The sequence below is a fragment of the Rana temporaria genome, chromosome 1, assembly GCF_905171775.1.
Source record: "Rana temporaria chromosome 1, aRanTem1.1, whole genome shotgun sequence".
NCBI classification, from domain to species: domain Eukaryota; kingdom Metazoa; phylum Chordata; class Amphibia; order Anura; family Ranidae; genus Rana; species Rana temporaria.
In genome coordinates this window covers 110122695-110142868 of record NC_053489.1, presented here as the reverse complement: position 1 = coordinate 110142868, position 20174 = coordinate 110122695, and the positions used below count along the sequence as shown (strand labels likewise).

At 42.6% G+C, this 20174-nt stretch overlaps 1 protein-coding gene across 2 annotated transcripts in view; it reads right to left on the bottom strand.

Moving 5' to 3' along the window:
• Nucleotides 1-20174, bottom strand: part of ATP6AP1L (ATPase H+ transporting accessory protein 1 like) — an 87434-nt gene that overhangs the window by 41410 nt on the left and 25850 nt on the right. For both annotated transcript variants that reach the window (XM_040341662.1, XM_040341665.1), the window contains exon 2: nt 5887-5933. In XM_040341662.1, coding sequence (XP_040197596.1) covers nt 5887-5933 — 47 coding nt within the window. The remainder of the gene's footprint in view (nt 1-5886; nt 5934-20174) is intronic.

Genomic DNA, 20174 nt, shown 5'->3' with positions numbered 1-20174 from the left:
CACCCGACAGAGTAAGATTAAAATAAAGTTTATCAATGTACAGAACACCAATCCAACATCAACAAAAAACAATAAGAAAAGCAAAAGTGAGAAATAAACGTGATCGTGACGCAAAACCAAATAAAAAACCGAACTATAATATACTATATACAAATGGCAAGAAGATGACATAACAGGGCATGTCCAGGGCTGGGAGCAAGGGGAGCAGAGATGGTATAACAGGATACAAGGAATGTCGGAAAAGCAACAGAAAGTTATTTAAAACCAACAATACTGTTTGCATTATACCTACTGTATCTATGCAGTAGATGGTGCTGTGGCATTATAGTGTATAGTTCTTATATTCTATGATATAACAGGATGTATTGTCTATCTACGCTCAATGCACTCATTTGCGTCTCCATGACGAAAAAAAGGCATATAATATATTTCTCCATAAAAGTAAAGCCATTTGCTGTATCCAAGAAGCTTTCAAAGCATGATTTCAATACTCAGCTAATAGGTTATGGGCCCAGGCACCCAGGCATTGGAGAAGAACCAGAACAAGAGGTGGAACTCACAATGCCTAAATCAAGTTCCCCACCAGATCCTGCTGAACTGCCTGAAGTCACAAGATCTACTCAGACTATAAGGGGGATACCACCCTACAAGCTATCATACACTGTCAAAACACACAGCACACTTGAACCAACATCCTGGGAAGACAAAGAAAAACTGCCAAAATGAGAAGCCAATAAATAGAGAAAAGCAGCAGAAGAAGAATTAAACTCACTTCAAGAAAATAAAACCTGAACACTCACAGAGCTCCCACCTAACTGCAAAACTATAGGAAGTAAGTGGACTTTCAAAGTAAAGTCAGACGCAGAAGGGAATATCCACAAATACAAAGCAAGACTATGTTGCCAAGGGTTCAGTGAAGATTACAATGAAACATTCACTCCCATCGTAAAACACACCACCATCACAGAGCTTCTTAGCATTGTTGCTAGGAAGGGCATGCAAGTGAAACACCTAGACTGCTTTCCTATATGGAGACATTAAGGAAGATCTCTAGATTTAGCAACCACCAGGGTTTGCGCAATGAGACAACCACATGTGTAAACTTCAGAAGAGCATCTACCGGTTTCCTCGGCAGAATCCATCAAGAAACTTGGTGCGAGATTTTTTCTGCCAAGGAAATCGGTCGTGTGTACATTTTTCAGCGAGGAAACTGTCGAGGAACTCGACGAGCCAAAAAGAGAGCATGTTCTCTTTTTCCTCGACGCGAATGGAGAAAATTGGCTCGTCGAGTTCCTCGACAAGCCTAACAAGAATTCGACGAGGAAAACGATGTGTTTCGCCCGCCGAGTTCCTCGGACTTGTGTACGAGGCCTTAGGCAATCTGCAAGGATGTGGAATGAGAAAGTGAACAAAGTACTTGTCAGAGAGGAATTCTCAAGAAGTAAAGAGTCTTGTAGAATGGGCGAATTATCATTTTATCTCTGGAATGAATCCACTTTTTAATGCATGCTAATATTCTGTTGGCTTTGCTTGCACCAGCTTGGCATTGCATGCCATTGCTGAGCCTGTCATCTACTAAGGTCCTTTTGCAACCTTGATTCCCCCAGAGGTTCTTCCCCTAGTCAGTAGCTTGCGTTACTATTTTAGCACCCAAATGTATTCATTACCTTACGTTTTTCAACATTAAACCTCATTTGCCATGTAGTTGCCAACCCCATTATTTTATTTAGGTCTTCTTGTAAGGTTTCCACATCCTGCGCTGAAGTTATTGCGCTACTTAGCTTTGTATTATCCGCAAATACTGAGATTGAGCTTTTTATCCCATCTGCTATATCTTTTATGAATAAATTAAACAGAATTTGTCCCAGGACAGATCCCTGGGGGACCCTACTTACCACACCAGATCATTCTAAGTACTCCCTATTTATCACCACCGTTTGTACCCGCTCCTGTAGCCAGTTTTCAATCCAGGTACATACACTATGGTCCATGTCGACAGACCTCAGTTTGTAAAGTAAATGTTTGTGGGGAACTGTATTAAATGCATTTCAAATTTGGTTTTCCTACAATATGGAACACTGGAGGTGTTCTATACAATGTATGTGTATCAAACTCCCCCAATAGTGTTATTTTCTGCTGGTGTGACTGGCTCACTGCTTATTGAAGAGGCTTGCCCTGTAAGAGCTCATGTTGGTAGATGTTTTCCCTTTGACTTTAAAGGAGAAGTTTGGGGTATATAAAAAAAATGTCCAATCAATGCTGCAGCACTGGTGAGATGCTGCAGCTGTCCCAAGTCAGAGATCACATCACATGGTATATCATTGGTATATGGAATACTAACAGATTTGGAGACCCAGGAGACATTGCCATTCGTAGAAAAATGGGGAAATGACATGGGTAAAAAGATCGACAACTCACAAATGATAGGAGCAGTGTATAACTATGCTTCTGACATAACCACCATTGAAGCTAATTACAAGTATATGGTTCGTTGGCACTTGACCCCAGTAAGAATGTGTAAAATACATCCAAACAACTCTGATCTCTGCTGGAGGAATTGTAAGCAAAAGGGAACAACAATGCATATCTGGTGGGACTGCCCGAGAATAAAAGAATATTGGGAAGAAATTTTAGAATATATTGAAGAAATCACAGGGGAGAAGATCTTATGTAATCCTACGACTTGTTTATTTCATGGAACAAATAAAGCTAAAAAACAGTATGGAATAACTTTAGTCCCGGTATTACTAAATACAGCTAAGGGTTTAATCCCAAAAAATTGGCTTCACCCAAAAAGGCCATCAATAAAAGAGTGGATAGAGAGGGTTGATTATACAGCAGAAATGGAGTACCTCGCCCGAAGGGGAGATAGGAGGAGAGGACAGAACCAGAGAGGTGTGGGAGAAATGGAAAGTCTTTAAATCATCCGAAAAATTTGCACAAGGTATGACAGATATTGATAGGTGAGAGATTAAATACGAAAACAACAATAAGGCACACAGATCTGGGTAGGAGGGAGGGAGGGAGGGGGAAGAGAAGGGGGAGGGGAAAAAAGTAAAAAAGAATAAAATAAAAGTAAATGTTGTATTTGCACTAGAAAAGAATATAAATATATCAGAAAGAGGAAAAATATAATAACATATAAAAAAAAAAAAAAAAATCGTTACGAAGAAATAACCACATATGATGCGCAGCCATAAATGAGACGATATGGGCGGTCGTACCGTGAGTAAGTCTCCCCGTCCCTCTAACAGGGAAGTCCTTTATTGGCTAAGTCTGAAGTGGAAAAAGAAAAAAAAAAAAAGATCACATGACCGATGATCACTCACTTCTTGCTCTGTTTAGAGCGAAGAGCAATGACTGTCAGTCACTGCTCTCTGCTCTGCAACTCTAGCGCTCACTGGAGCGCCAGATTGAAGAGGGGGCAGGCACAGATTGATGTCAGAATCCTACCAAAGCCAACAGCTCTGCTATGTCAGCTGATAAATGCACTCCTGTGACTCATAAGAGAAGTTTTTTTGGTCATACTTCTCTTTTAATTAAGCAGTATACTGTATGTGTCAGTTCAGAGATTGTGTTTGCATTGTGTTGTAATTCTTTGGACGCAGCATGTATTTTAAAGTGTGCTTGAACTAGAGGCAAAGCAGGACAAATACAGAAATTCTTATCAAGGGTTACATTTTCCATTTGAACACAGCTGCATGCATTCAAAAGGTACCGTATTTTCAGGCGTATAAGACGACCCGGCGTATAAGACGACCCCCTAATTTTCCAGGAAAAATTTTGATTTTGGGATATACTCACTGTATAAGACTACCCCCTTCCTTCTAGTCTTTCTGGAAGCTGAGGGGGAGCCAGAACAGCTGACAGAAACAGGCTTTTTCAAATCTCACTGGGTCATTACATTCCTCACTGTGCCATTACATTCCTCACTGTGCCATTACATTACATGCCCAGACTGTGCCATTACATTACATGCCCAGATTGTGCCACTGTGCCATTACATGCCCCCACATTGCCACTGTGCCATTACATGCCCCCACATTGCCACTGTGCCATTACATGCCCCCACATTGCCACTGTGCCATTACATGCCCCCACATTGCCACTGTGCCATTACATGCCCCCACATTGCCACTGTGCCATTACATGCCTGAACTTGTTGCCCTCCCAGTGCAATAACACTCACTTTTTTTTTTCCAGCGGTGACAGTCTCCATACGGCGAGCGCGAGCGTGAATGATTTCAAAGCCGCGCCTTCACTTCAGAGTGTTCTGTGATAGGCGGCACACAAATCTTCCCAGCAGCGCCTCTGTCCTGTTTCCGCCTATCACGGACGTCTTCTCATCTCGTCCGAGGATGAGAAGGCATCTGTGATAGGAGGAACACAGAACAGAGGCGCTGCTGGGAAAATTTTTGTTCCTCCTATCACAGAACACTCTGAAGAGAAGGCGCGGCTTTGAAATCATTCACGCTCGCGCTCGCCGTATGGAGACTGTCACCGCTGGGAAAAAAAAGTGAGTACTGAGACCGTACCCGGCGTATAAGACGACCCCCGACTTTGGATGCATTTTTTTGCATCCAGAAAGTCGTCTTATACGCCGGAAAATACGGTATATGCAGCATTTGACTAGATTGTCCATCGACATGAACCAAAAGTTACCTTAAAAGGCACCTAGTGTTGCCATCCTACCAAATTGAAATTTACTGACACAAGACACAAAATTTACTGGCACAACCGCGTTTTTACTGGCAGTTCCAAAAATAAAAAATTTTAAGTGCAAATTCTAGTATTTAGGTTACAAATAAGTACAATATGCAATTAGCAATGTGATTTAAGGTAGATATTAAGGCAAAAAGCATATTTCTTATTTTATTTACGATATAGTAAGTAAGTGGCTCAGGGTCAGGACTCTGGAGGGCAATACATTAGAATGGGTGATGCACACATAACAATTGACTCTCACAGTGATACTAACAGCAGTGTGCAGTAGCACAGATCACGGACACAACATGCCCCCTCCTGAGTCACAATGACGGTCTCTCTCCATGCCAGGTGGTCCCTTCAGTCCCCCCCAGTCAAAACGGCACTGTCAGTCCCGCTCCAGGATTGCCTTAATCCAGTCCTGCAAACCCGCACACGAGGCTCCGGCCACTCCCTTGTACCATGACATCACACAACACGCTCACATGCCGCCTCCACCAGACCCGCCCCCTGCCGACACTGACCAAACACACAAGTCACAGACATATTTTTTTCTGGCAACCTTTTCCTCTTACTGGCTTTTACTGGCAGGAGAAAGGTGACCTTTTTTTACTGGCTGCCAGTAAAAATACTGACGGTTGGCAACACTAAAGGCACCCCTGAATTAGAAGGTTGGCGGCAAACGTTCTTGTTTAAAGGTTGAAGGCACTGCAGCTTTTTAATTATTTTTATAATTAGGGATGGGTTTAGGCATGGTCAGATCCTAGTCTGCACCACCTGAGCAAGCCTGCCAGGAAGCTGTCACTGTACTGGACCAATCATAAGCAACCAAGGAATTCCCAGCTCTGCAGCCAAAAGTAGACACGCCTGTTGTTTAAGTGCAGGTACTGAATGGGTAATGTCCTGGGCCACAGATGATTGGCCTGCACAAATGATCCTGCCTTGATGGGCAGGCACACAAAAGTTTGGATCCTGCTCATCACTAGTGGTAATGAATGTTTGCTAAAATCCTTACAATGTATGAAGTTTATATGGTGGGGATAGTTTTTCCCTCAATAAAATTATTTACACTTTAGGATAGGCTACATACACTCATTATATGAAGCATTTGCCAAAATAGTTTACAAACAAAACACTAGGCTAGTCTGGATTTTTGGGGATTTCTCTACATATTACACTTACCATAACTCCAAGATAATTCTTTACCTGAAGTTGACTGTAAATTATACCTGTCAAAAAAAAAAAAAAAGAATACAATCACAAATATACGGTATATATTATGTGCTGTGTAAAAAGTGAATAATACTGCACTAACCCAATGGTAAAACGTGGAAAGCTGCTACATACAAATGTGACAAAGATTGGTGAACAAGTAAATGGAAAATGTAGCACTAAAAAGTTGAGTAAGCAATATTCAAATAATCAAATGTTGCTATACACATGAAGGTAGGTCACAAAGTGTGAAAACATAACATATATAAATATTACTCATATATGGAAGATTATGGGAAATGTCCAAATGAATGAACCAATCCATGTAGTGAACACATAAAGTCCAGTATAAAATAGTTGTTGCTCAGAAGTGAAGCACAGTGATAAAGTGAACACATGGAAACATCGAGGTGTTGAATCTTCAATCAAAATAATGGGGTATGTACTCTTACCAGAGATGGTGGACTCGAATGTCGATGACAATGAGTCGATCGAGCAGAAAGAGCCAAGATGGGCAGTCTTCCACAACGATCATGGGAACCCAGGCGTTTCCAAGTGCAGCTTTCAGGGGTCTTGTAGGTGACACACGACACTGTTGAAGTCTACTTAAATGAAACGTATTGGAATTTGGCTTATTGCTCCCCATATTGCTCCTTTTTATTTTTGTGATCACAAATTTTTATTACTACGGATGCCAATAGTTTTTTATTCAATAAAACCTATCCTTTTTGATCTATACCATGTGGAGCCCTACTTTTTTCTCTTTACATCTTCCTCAATGAGAGTTTTTGTTTTGGCCCTTCCATCTGGCTGTTTCAACTTGGTTTCTTAACCTTGCAGTCACCTACAAGACCCCTGGAAGCTGCTCCTGGAAACGCCTGGGTTCCATGATCGTTGTGGAAGACTGCCCATCTTGGCTCTCTCTGTTCGATTGACTCGTTGTCATTGACATGAGTCCACCATCTCTGGTAAGAGTACATACCCCATTATTTTGATTGAGGATTTAACACCTCAATGTTTCCACATGTTCACTATATCACTGTGCTTCACTTCTGAGCAACAACTTTTTTATACTGGACTATGTGTTCACTGCATGGATTGGTTCGTTCATTTGGACATTTCCCATAATCTGCCATATATGAGTTATATTTATATACGTTATGTTTTCAGACTTTGTGACCTACCTTCATGTGTATAGCAACATTTGATTATTTGAATATTGCTTACTCTACTTTTTAGCGCTACATTTTCTATTTACCCTGTATTATGTGCTACCTAATGAGTAATCAGGGTATACCGAAGCTTCAGATTGAGATCTTTAGCCCCCTCCACGTTTGTTTAACTTTGTTTGAGCCCTGGTTCACACTGGGTACGATTTGGAACGATTTGAGATGCGATTTGACATGTTAAATGGCATCTCAAATCGGCGGCAATTGTCAGCAATGGCACTGTCCTAATCAGTGCGACGCCGCATCTGCGATTTCAAAAAGTAGTTCCTGTACTACTTTTTGCGATTTCGGCAAAATCGCGGTAAAATCGTGCATTTTACCGCGATTTTGAATTCGCAGCAGTGTGAACCTAGGCCCTTATTTTAAAGACACTGTGGTTTAAGGCTGGGTTCACACCTATGCGACATGAATGTGTGTTTCCCTGCATCCAATTCACTTAGCAGGAGAATGTGACTGGCCCTCTATGGGGCAGCTACGGAGCGCACTGCACACTGTGCGTCTTTGGCTCAGTTTCAGAGCCAAATTAAGGCAAAGATTCTGTGCGAAAATAGGATCTCCTTCCATCTGGATTTCACGGACAGGATCGATTTGATAGCAGCGGGTGTCAGCGGACATGTCACTGCTGACATCCACCGCCCCATAGGATTAAACAGAACGTCCAGTCGGGTCTGCCTGAAAAACTGACAGGCGGACTTGATCGGAAAGCCCATGTGAAAGGGGCCTTATTGTCAAAGCTTAAAGGAGTTGTAAAGAAAAAAACAGTTTCATCTTAATGCAAACTCATCTCAAAAGGACATAGTGAGGCTGATTTACTAATACTGGAGAGTGTAAAATCTGGTGCAGCTCTCCATAGAAACCAAACAGCGTCCAAGTTTTAGTGTCGATTCTCACTGACCGCGGGAATGAAATTGTGCGAGTTCAGCTGAACTTGCGTGATTTTATTCCTGCATGTCAGTCCTGACTTCAGGGACAATTTCAGCGACATCTGTGCACAGATGTCTATAGAAATCGCCCCCAAAGTCGACAAAAGTGGAACAGAAACTACTTTTGGAGATAGATGTGGCACCACAAAAGCAGCATCGCACTGATTCTGACAGTGCCATTGCCGGCAATTGCTGCCAATTTGGCATGCCATTTGACATGTCAAATGGAATGCCAAATTGCTCCAATGTGAACCAGGGCTAATTATCAGAGCTTTATTGAACAAGCTGAAGATAGAAACTGACTGGCTGCCATGCACAGCTGCACCAATTTTTGCACTCTCCAGTTTTAGTAAATCCCCACTTTGTCCAAAAAAACACCACAAAAAGCAGGTTAAATGCAGCCTCCGTACTGCCATGAGTACTGCCATATGTACTGCTCAATTAAAGTTGCGTACCAAATGCAGTAACAACAGCCTTCAACATGAGCCTTCACAAATGTGCTCTGATTTCTATCAGCGTCAGGGCTCTAAAATCAGTGTATCACAACAGAACTGGATGAAAGTTCTGCAAGGAAAAAAAAGGAAGCTGGAAAAGAAACGAGTCGTGACTTGCCAAAGTCACCATGGCTTGAATTTCATGAATGGGCAGGGATGGACTGGCCATTGGGACTACAGGGAGTTTCCCGGTGGGCCGATGGCTCAGTGGGCCGGTTTCAGTGACAGCGGCCTGGGAGTTTCTCACTTCTGCCTAATCTTTTCCCATAAGGGGGGGCACCAAACTGATTCTTTGCCCCAGGAGAAATAATGTCTAGCTTCCCCACTGATACTACCTATAAGAGTACCAGTACCAGCCGTTCTACTCTAATAAAGTAAAACGGCTAGTGGCTAGTGAAGGGGGAGAGGGGGCTTGGGTGGCTGGGGGGGGTGCTTGAGTTGTCCGGCCGCTGTGGGAGAGACCTGTCAAAGTGGGCCAGTCTGGATGAAGTCCAGGGCCAAATTTTTGTCCCAGTCCAGCCCTGTGAATGGGTGAGCTAGCGCCCTGCTCCTGTTGAGTAGGGTCTATTTGTAAATTTAGTTATCTCAGCTGTAGTTTTTCTGTTTCAGTTCAGCAGCGTTGCACATCTTCCACCTGACTGTGGGTGTCGCTGTCACCAGGAGTCAAGGTTGGAAATGCAATTGGCTGGGTGTATTGGGTGCCTCTTGCCCAGAAGCAGCCCAGTGGCGTGGTTCCCGCCGCTGTGCATTCTGGGGAGAGGTATTTAACCACTTAAGCCCCGGACCATTTTGTTGCTAAATGCCCAGGCCAGGTTTTGCGATTCGGCACTGCATCGCTTTAACAGACAATTGCGCGGTCGTGCGACGTGGCTCCCAAACAAAATTGGCGTCTTTTTTCCCCCACAAATAGAGATTTATTTTTTGCAGTTTTTATTTTTTGCGCTATAAACAAAAATAGAGAGACAATTTTGAAAAAAATGCAATATTTTTTACTTTTTGCTATAATAAATATCCCCCAAAAACATATATAAAAAAAAAAAATTTCCTCAGTTTAGGCCGATACGTATTCTTCTACCTATTTTTGGTAAAAAATCGCAATAAGCGTTTATCGATTGGTTTGCGCAAAATTTATAGCGTTTACAAAATAGGGGATAGTTTTATTGCATTTTTATTAATTTTTTTTTTTTTACTACTAATGGCGGCGATCAGCCATTTTTTTTCGTGACTGCGACATTATGGCGGAAACCTTGGACAATTATGACACATTTTTGGGACCATTGTCATTTTCACAGCAAAAAATGCATTTACATTGCATTGTTTATTGTGAAAATGACAGTTGCAGTTTGGGAGTTAACCACAGGGGGCGCTGTAGGAGTTAGGGTTCACGTAGCGGGGGGGGGTCCCGATCGGACCCCTACCCGCGGAAAGGCAGGGACGTACCTGTACGCCCATATGCCTGTACGTGCCATTCTGTGGACGTACATATACATGCGGCGGTCGTTAAGGGGTTAAGGGACAGACACCGTTTGGCAGGGTTCTTCCGATCCTGACCTGATGGCCCTCCTGGCCTCAGGAAAGTGTTAGCAGCCTTTTGGTCTTGGGGCCTGCTGGCCTAAGGTTCCACTACTGAGAGTAGGCCCAGGAGTTTCTGGGGCCTACTGGTCCAGGGGTGGTCCTGTGCTGTCTTGCCTGCGGGAATAAGCCGAACAATTGGGGATTCAATTGGAGGATGCATCCTGGCCAATTTACCTTACCGTGCGGCCAGCTTCGCTGAAAGATCCTGGCACCGTGAGCTGTGTAATTTCTTTGGAACTTTGCAAAGTGTTTTGTGTGGTTACATTATCCTGTGGCAGAGGACCGTGTAATGACTCGACAGCACTCATCAAGTCTGTGGCAGAGACTTTTGAACAAGCTTTACACTGGTTGCTAGGTCAGTGAGAGAGGCCTATCCGGTGGTTGCTAAATCCAGTGTGGAAACGATTTGTCCTCTGGATCCAAGAAGGTACCCGTGATCCGCAAAGCAAGGTACGTGAATCTTCCCTACCCCTCCACCCCTCTGACGGAACTTGTTTAATAAAACCCTTAAAGAAAAAGAAGCAAAGTGTTGGTGTGGACATGTGTAACTCTTCAAGAAAGACCCCTAGTACAAGCATAGTGAACAGTAAGGTAACGGCAGGCCCAAATCTAAACCATCAGCTCCTACGGGGGTAGTGCTACATATGGTTTTGGTAAATCTAAATGAGAATTGTTCAAGAAAATTGTATAATGTATGACAAGCCTTAAGCCCCATACACACTATCAGTTTTCCTGCAGGTTTTTTTCTTCAGGTTTACCAAAACCATCTAATATGAGGTCAAACCTAAAGGCCCCTTTCACATTGAGGAGTTTTTCAGGCGGTACAGCGCTAAAAATAGCGCTGCTATCGCGCCTGAAAAACTCCTTCACTGCAGACTCAATGTGAAAGCCCGAGGGCTTTCACACTGAGGCGATGCTCTGGCAGGAGACAAAAAAATCTCCTGTCAGCAGCATCTTTGGAGCGGTGAGAGGAGCGGGTTAATACCGCACCGCTAGCGGCTGATACCCGCGGCAATTCCGGCGGTATAGCGCCGCTATTTTTAGCGGCGTTATACCGCCACCACACCTCCCGCCCCAGTCTGAAAGGGGCCTAATGCCCCGTACACACCATCACTTTATGTGATGAAAAAAAACGTCATTTTCTGTGAAGTAAAAAATGACGTTTTTGAAACTTCAATTTTCAAAGACGAAGTTGCCTACACACCATAGTTTTTCTCACAATGTTCTAGCAAAGCGAGGTTACGTTCCACCACGTTTTTCCATTGAAGCTCGCTTCATAAGTAGCTTCTGGGCATGCGCGGGTGAAAAAAACGTCGTTTTAAACGACGTTTTTTGCTACACACGGTCAATTTCTGTGAAGTAAAAAACGACGTTTTGAAAAACGACACATAAAATTGAAGCATGCTTCAATTTTTTTTGGTCGTTTTTTAGAAGACATAAAACGACGTTTTCCCCCACACACGGTCAAATAAAATGACGTTTTTAAAAACGTCATTTTTTTTCATCACATAAAGTGATGGTGTGTACGGGGCATAAGAGTTTCAATTTAGTCCTGTGTATGTGTCAACTGTAAAAGTCTCAAAGCATACACAAGGGCCCACACATCGCTACTTCAGGCAGTTCTGGAAACTCAGTGGTTGGGGTGAGGAGCAGTTGAGCACATGATGCTGGGGAAGGGAGCATTGATATGAAGCTCTTGTTTTGCACCTAAATGGGCCAAGCCCATACTCATTTTAAAGCTCAACTCCAGGAAGAAAATTTTCCCTTATGGTGTGGATGGCCCAGCACTGCAAGAGCTAAATGCTTGTTTACATCTAGGGGACAGAAAAGGCAATCTTACTTACCTGATCATCCATTCCCCCGGCACTCGCCACGCTCCACTACACTCCAGCGGTGAACTGTGCCTTGGCACCCCCACGTTTAATGTAGGACTAAAGGCTCTGCCTTGGTCCTCATGACATTAGAGGCCCTGAGAATTTAATTAAAGGTATTCCATGTCACCTTACAGTAGATCTCCCATGAAAACACTGGTTTCTCATTTGTGTGTCAGTACAGGTTACTCATACATACTTGCTTCTCTAACCTCCACCTAAACCTTAGCACCAAAAAATGTAAAACTGGAACTGGCTTTTATATAACGGTCACATAAATATTCCTAAAATAAGCATAATAAATCCAATAGCTGGCAATGTTGTTTTTTTTAACATGTATTAAATGATGAAGACCAAAAACATTTCAGAAAAATAAAAAAATATTTATTTATAAGCTGACACTGCTGGAGTTCCTGTGGGTGGCAGTCGCAGACGGTGGAAGACAAATGGTATAAGCTGTGGCCTGTGGAATGATTTACAGCTTGGAATTTGGCATGTAATCATAATGTGATTAATATCACTACTAGGGGTGCAACGGATCAAAAAACTTACGGTTTGGATCGTTTCTCGGATCAGAGTCATGGATCGGATCATTTTTCGGATCAGCAAAAAAAAAATGTTGTAACATGGCTCATGCACTTTCAGCATGTGTTTAAAGCCCTCGTTTTGCACAACCGAATATGGCCTCATGTCTGCGCCTATAAACACACCGATGGCGTTTGTGATGGCTTTTGCCCGGTCTGATTGTGCAACAAGGGGCTGCTTAAATGCTGCGCTGATGAGCGGTTGTTGAGCAGCTTTTCGTTTTCATTGTCACTCCTGTCAGTGAAACACCAGGGTGATGTCGCTTCATGCGTGGCCATGCTTGATGTGTTTCCACTGTCATATGGTTTTTTGTGCCACAGTGCCTACACACCATCAGGGTTTTATCCACTAACCTCTTTCCTTCATCCTTATATTTGACAGGGAAGCCAAAATGCTCTCATACAGGGGATTTAAATGACGCGGGGCGTTCAAGCTCCTCCGTTCCTCCACTCGCCATGACCACGCTGTGTGTGGACTGAACATGCACACAACTCTTTTTTCCAGAAATCAATCCGCGGATCACACGTGTGCGGTTCGGATCAATATCTTGGGTTCGGATCGCGGATTGATGACAATCCGTTGCACCACTAATCACTACCCTAGACCAGTGTTAATGGAGGGGTTCGATTTGAGGATTGAAGTTTACTAGGTGGTTGCAAGTTGATATATTTCTCAAAGCAATTAAGAATATCAATCTTCAGTTTATTTCTGTAGAATGGATGGACAGCCTTCAGATTAGGAAGTAAGGAATTTAAAAACATTTGTTCTTCATCTTGAATAGGGGCAGGACTTGTAAATTTCTCACCGACTTTGATTAACAAATCTTTTAAATCTATATGGACGCTTTCACTTTCTTCTGTTTCCTCTGTCTTTGGCTTTTTTGACCGCTGTTGCTGGGCTTGAGTTGTTGTTATCATTAATTAGTTAACTCACTTGTATAGGGATGATATCTTCATCTGAACTAGCCCCAACAGAAGAAGTAACCCTACAAAATTATTGCTTTGTTAGTTCACATTTAAATTCTGATTTTATAAACATTTTTATTGTTAGTGCAATTTATATACATGGTTAAAGCATCTCAATCACATATGATGCATGGCACAATATTGTAGAGGTAATTAAAGCAATGTGCAAATTAGTTAAACTTTTTATATTTTGTATTTTTACAGCAAGAGAAAAATCTTTTGTGACCTGGCAGTAGGTAATGGTATGTTGCTGGATATAATCGGTGGATTGTTGCATACCCAAGCACTTTCATATTAGTGACAGATTCCTTGTAATGCAAACCTAACATTATAAATTACATAAAAAAAAGTTGTATTGCTCCTTTCCTAGGGTCCTAATTTGCGCTGCTGTCACACATGAAAGCCGTTCTTTTAAAGCGGAGTTCTGCCCCCCCAGCAACAGATTAAAAGTCAGTAGCTACACATACTGTAGCTGCTGAATTTTAATATTAGGACACTTACCTGTCCTGGAATCCAGCACCCTAGCCGATGGAAGGCTCTCAGGTGCTGCAGCCGCCATTCGTAGTAAGGGAGCCCAGCAGTGAGGCCTTTCGCTCCACAGCTGGTTACTTACTGCACAATTGCGCTGCACTTTCTGAATGACCCAGCTGGGGGAGAAGGAGGAGGGGGCCGAACTTCTGATCGTGCCGTGGCGCAGTCTCCTGAAAGTGGGGACAGGTACCTGTCAAAAAAAGGTACCTGATCCCCCCCCGAAAGGTGCTAAATGTGGCACCAGAGGGGAAGGCTGATAAGCTGAGCTTCCACTTTTGGGTGGAACTCCACTTTAGAATATAAAGCATTCTCTGGGTGGTGACCCCTCCATCCCCCCCCCTTTTTTATCATAGGATAACATTGAGCTGCTTTAACAGGCAAAATGCAAAACACCTGTAGAAGTTTTTTTTATAAGCCTAATGTGCCCTGACCCCAAAGAAGAGAAGATATCTCTAAATCCGAACCAGCATTATGAGACTGGGGAGAGTGTCCCTTACACCAGCTTCTGAATAACTAGGTATCTTCCCCTGTTTCAAGAGAGATATTAGAACAAAAGTCTACCAATAAACGATGTTACATCATAGGAAGAAGAAACTGGAGCTGCTCCCAGTACATGTATATGCGTCTTCTTGATGATCCTGCCCCACTCCTAGCTTCCTCTCTTTGTGCTTGCAGTTCTCTTCTAAATGAGTCCTTCATAGACTTCCAACGTCTATTTAGCTGCTGTACTAATGAAACAAAAAGTACAAAAATGTGTATTCTAGTATATAAAATTGTGATTTTTTGATTTCTATTAAAAACAAATAAATAAATAAAAGGTAAATTAATGCAAGTGCAGCTTTACACACCCTGAATTCTGCCAGATCCCATTACCCAACTTTTAAAATGCTTTTGCACACAGCAAATCAGAAATGACTACGATGCTTGGCCAGCCCAAAGCTAGCACAGAACGTTTCTCATCCAGTGCTGCTACAGAGAAAAATGGCCATACACCAAGCCAGACAGATATAGTGATACTCAACGACCAAGCCTGGAGCATACAAGGGAATTCAAAGGAAACAGAGCGTTAGATGAGAAAAACACTGCTCTGACCCTTGCATAGCTCCTAACTATACCTCAATTAGAGGGACTGTCCCTCTAAGGTAAAGTAGAGAGGAACTTATGGGTTTAACCAATCATTTTCAGTATATTAGTTCTTAGAGGTCCACATAAATGGGGGACTTCCTTTGCCTACATAGCATGTGCTAAAAGGTGTCATCTTAGAAAGTTGGGTGGTATAGAAGGCTGGGCAGTATAAACTGCAATTTCTGCCTGTTTGTGACATGCATAATCATTTACAAATCTGGTACAGAGGATTAGGCCGTACAATAAAGCCTTGTACACACAATCGGATTTTCATCGGACAAAGTGTAGGACAAACACAAGATGACAGTTTTTCAGCTCATTAGCGCCACCCTTTGGGCAACTTCTGCTAATGTTGTGTTATGTCGAACATTGCTTCTGAGTATGCGTGTTTGTACGTTGGAATTTTAAAGCATGCTATCCCACATTTGTTGGCGGAAAATCTGACAACAATTGTCGAATGGAGCATACAAACGGATTTTCCGACAACAACCTGTCATCACACCATTCCCGTCGGATAATTCGATCGTGCATACAAGGCTTTACTCTTTAAAGGGGTTTTCCACCCATTTTTGAAGTTTATTAAAAGTCAGCAGCTACAAAAAGTGTAGCTGCTGGCTTTTAATAAACTGACACTTACCTGCTCCAGCGTTCCAGCGACGCGCCGGCCGGGGGTCCGCTCCTCTCCCCCCCTCCCCGTCCGGCATCTTCATTGTCACTGTGGGCACCCGGCTGTGACAGCTTTCGGCTTCACAGCCGGGCACCCACTGCGCATGCGCGAGCGGCACTGCGCATGCGCGAGCGGCACTGCGCATGCGCGCGCGGCCCGGCGCTGCGCTGTTTGATTGGACAGGCGATCGCCTGGGACCTGTCACGTGTCCCAGGCGATCGCCTACAGGGAGGGGCTGCCAAAAGGCGATATGACGTATCGCCTTAGCAGCCCCTCAGCGGAAGAAGGAAGTGGGACAGGAAGTCCCCTTCTCCTGAAGCCCCCACTCCCACCCCAAAAAAATTACATGCCAAATGTGGCATGTAAGGGGGAGAGGAGTGGGTTAAGAGGAAGTTCCATTTTTGGGTGGAACTCCTCTTTAAGTTTGGATACGCTACAAAGTAGCATCTACTGAAATTTATATTGATTCCAAAATGATGTAGTGAACACCAGCGTTGAGATCCAGAGAGGAAAAGTATTTCAATCAGCATAACCTGCCCCACATATTTATAATCAATTACAATTAATTAACTTTTAGCACTTGGTTAAGCAAGAATCAATAGATTGCTGTATATAATACCAATTTATCTTTCGGGCGATTCTTGTTGGCCAAAACAAAATCATAATTCATAGTGGAAGTCATTTTGAAAACAAGCAAACTAAAGGGTCCACCAATGTTCAGATGGTAACAAATGAAATTTTCTATTGGTGGAATTGGACAAAGATTATGATCATTATTTTAAATGCTTAACAAACATTCTCCTAATTTGTTAATTGTTTCCTAATGCTTGGTCTTTCATTTTCCTTGGTATTATGCTAAAACCTATTTTCAAAGTCAGTCCTGATAAATTCCACTCTCATTCTGATGGCCATTTCTGATTGTTTCAGGAGTTCTGTGCTTTTGCTCGTTTTACTGTTGGAAAATTGATAAACAGCATAATAAACACCTTGTTACTGCAGAAATATTTATTTAATACTTCCTTTTTTAATAAAAATCCCATTACTGTTTATTACTATTCTGCTACTTTACCCATTATTAACAATCATATTCCTGTTTATCATTAACAATCTTATTACAGTATATTACTATTGAGCTACTTTCCCCTTTATTAACAAACTGATTATTTTTTTTACTATCGAGAAGTCTTCCTCTTTATTAACAATTCTATTACTGATAAATAATCTAGAGGCACATTACTCTTAATTAACAATCCTTTTATTGTTTAATAATATTGAGGTACTTTACCTTTTATTAACAGTTAAATGACTGCTTATTAACCACTTCCATACATTTTCACCCCCTTCCTGCCCAGACCAATTTTTAGTTTTCAGTGCTATTGCATTTTGAATGACAATTGCGCGGTCATGCAACACTGTACCCAAATTAAATCTTTATGTTTTTTCCCCCACAAATAGAGCTTTTGTTTGGTGGTATTTCATCATCTCTGCGGTTTTTATTTTTTGCGCTATAAACAAAAGAAGAGCAACAATTTTGAAAAAACACCATATTTTTTACTTTTTTTTTTTTTTTTTAAATTCTTTATTTATTTCAAGCATTGCTTTACAGGGTTGTACATTGTGGTTCAACCACTTATATAAACTATATCATCAAATTATCATATTTTTTACTTTTTGATTTAATAAATATAAAAAAAAAAAAAAAATTCCTCAGTTTAGACCCATATGTATTCTTCTACATATTTTTGTTAAAAAATAAAAAAATCGCAATAAGCGTATATTGATTGGTTTGCGCAAAAGTTATAGCGTCTACAAAATAGGGAATAGATTTATGGCACTTTTATTTATTATTTTTTTTACTAGTAATGGCGGCAATCTGCGATTTTTTATTGTGACATTGCGGCGGACATATCGGACACTTTTGACACATTTTTGGGACCATTCACATTTATACAGTGATTAGTGCTATAAAACTGCACTGATTACTGTGTAAATGTGACTGACAGGGAAGGGGTTAACACTAGGGGGCGCTGAAGGAGTTAATATGTTCCCTGGAAGTGATTCTAACTGTAGGGGGAGGGGACTCACAAGGGGAGGAGACCGATCTGTGTTCCTCTGTACTGGGAAGTGGAACACACATCGGTCTCCTCACCTCTGACAGGAGGTGGATCTGTGTGTTTACACACACAGATCCACACTCCTGTTGTGAGTGCCGGCAATCGCGGGTGCCCGGCGGACATCGCGGCCACCGGGCACGCGCAGCGGGTCGCGAGTGATGCCGCGGGCATGCCCCCTAGTGCCCGTGATGCAAAGGGCGTCATGTGACGTCCACTCTGAGGGAGAGACAGTTCCTGCCGACGTCATATTACTATGGCTCGGTAGGGAACTGGTTAATAATGTATTATTGCCTCTATTAACAATTCTATTGCAGTTTATCAGTATTGTTATACTTTCCCCTGTAATAATAAATGTTACTGCAATTTACTATTACCGATAAATTGATTTCCCTTAACCACTTAAAGCGGGGGTTCACCCTAAAAAAAATATTCTAACATTGCATGGAGCCGACCTATGAGACCAACAGTATGCTGTTGTTTTTTTTTTATTCTTGCGTACATACCATTTTAGGGCTATTTTCACCCCCTGCTTCCCCGCGGGAGTGGGCGTTCCTAATCACAGGCTGTGATTGACGTGCTTCCGACCGGCGCATACTGCGCGTCACGATTTGCCGAAAGAAGCCGAACGTCGGTGCGCAGGCACCGTATAGAGCCGCACCGACGTTCGGCTTCTTTCGGCAACTCGTGACGCGCAGTATGCGCCGGTCGGAAGCACGTCAATCACAGCCTGTGATTAGGAACGCCCACTCCCGCGGGAAAGCCGGGGGTGAAAATAGCCCTAAAATGGTATGTACGCAAAAAAAAAAAACAACAGCATACTGTCGGTCTCATAGGTCAGCTCCATGCAATGTTAGAATTTTTTTTTATGGTGAACCCCTGCTTTAAGGACCGCCTAACACCGATATATGTCGGCAAAATGGCACAGCTGGGCACAATCACGTACCTGTACGCGATTGTATAATGCCTAGCCGTGGGCGCGCACCCGCGACCCGGTCCGAAGCTCCGTGACCGCGGCCGCGGGACCCGTGGACCCGATCGCCGCTGGAGTCCCACGATCGGTCCCCGGAGCTGAAGAGCGGGGAGAGCTGTGTGTAAACACAGCTTCTTCGTTCTTCACTGTGGTGCTGTCATCGATCGTGTGTTCCCTTATATAGGGAATCACAATCGATGACGTCACACCTACAGCCACACCCCCCTACAGTTGTAAACACACATGAGGTCACACATAACCCCATCAGCGCCCCCTAGTGGTTAACTCCCAAACTGCAATTGTCATTTTCACAGTAAACAATTTTTTGCTGTGAAAATGACAATGGTCCCAAAAATGTGTCAAAATTGTCGGAAGTGTCCACCATAATGTCGCAGTCTCGAAAAAAATCGCTGATCGCTGGCCATTAGTAGTAAAAAATAAAGAATTAATAAAAATGCAATAAAACTATCCCCTATTTTGTAAACGCTATAAATTTTTCGCAAACCAATCGATAAACCCTTGTTGCGATTTTTTTGACCAAAAATAGGTAGAAGAATACGTATCGGCCTAAACTGAGGAAAAAAATTGTTTTTTTATATATTTTTGGGGGATATTTATTATAGCAACAAGTAACAAATATTGCATTTTTTTCAAAATTTTCGCTCTATTTTTGTTTATAGCGCAAAAAATAAAAACCGCAGAGGTGATAAAAAAAAGGACGCCAATTTTGTTTGGGAGCCACGTCGCACGACCGCGCACTTGTCAGTTAAAGCGACGCAGTGCCGAATCGCAGAAAGGGGACTGGTCCTTTAGCTGCATTTTGGTCCGGGTCTTAAGTGGTTAAAGTGGTAGTGAATTCTCATTTTTAACTCGTACCGTCAGGTAAGCTTATATAAGTCCAATCTGTAGATACCATGAATATCTTCTAAACTTGCACCATTTAGAACAGTGGTCATCAACTCTGTCCTCAGGGCCCACTAACAGGCCAGGTTTGCAAGATAACTGAAATACATCACACTTGATATCATTTGCTGCTCAGTGATTGCAGTATTCTAGTCTGCATCTCCCCATGGTAATACATTAAATCTGGCCTGTTAGTGGGCCCTGAGGACAGGGTTAATGACCACTTGTTTAGGAGATATTTGCATAGGCTCCAGCTGATGAAGTCACTGCAAGTGCACAGTGTGCATTGCATGCAGGGAACACTGA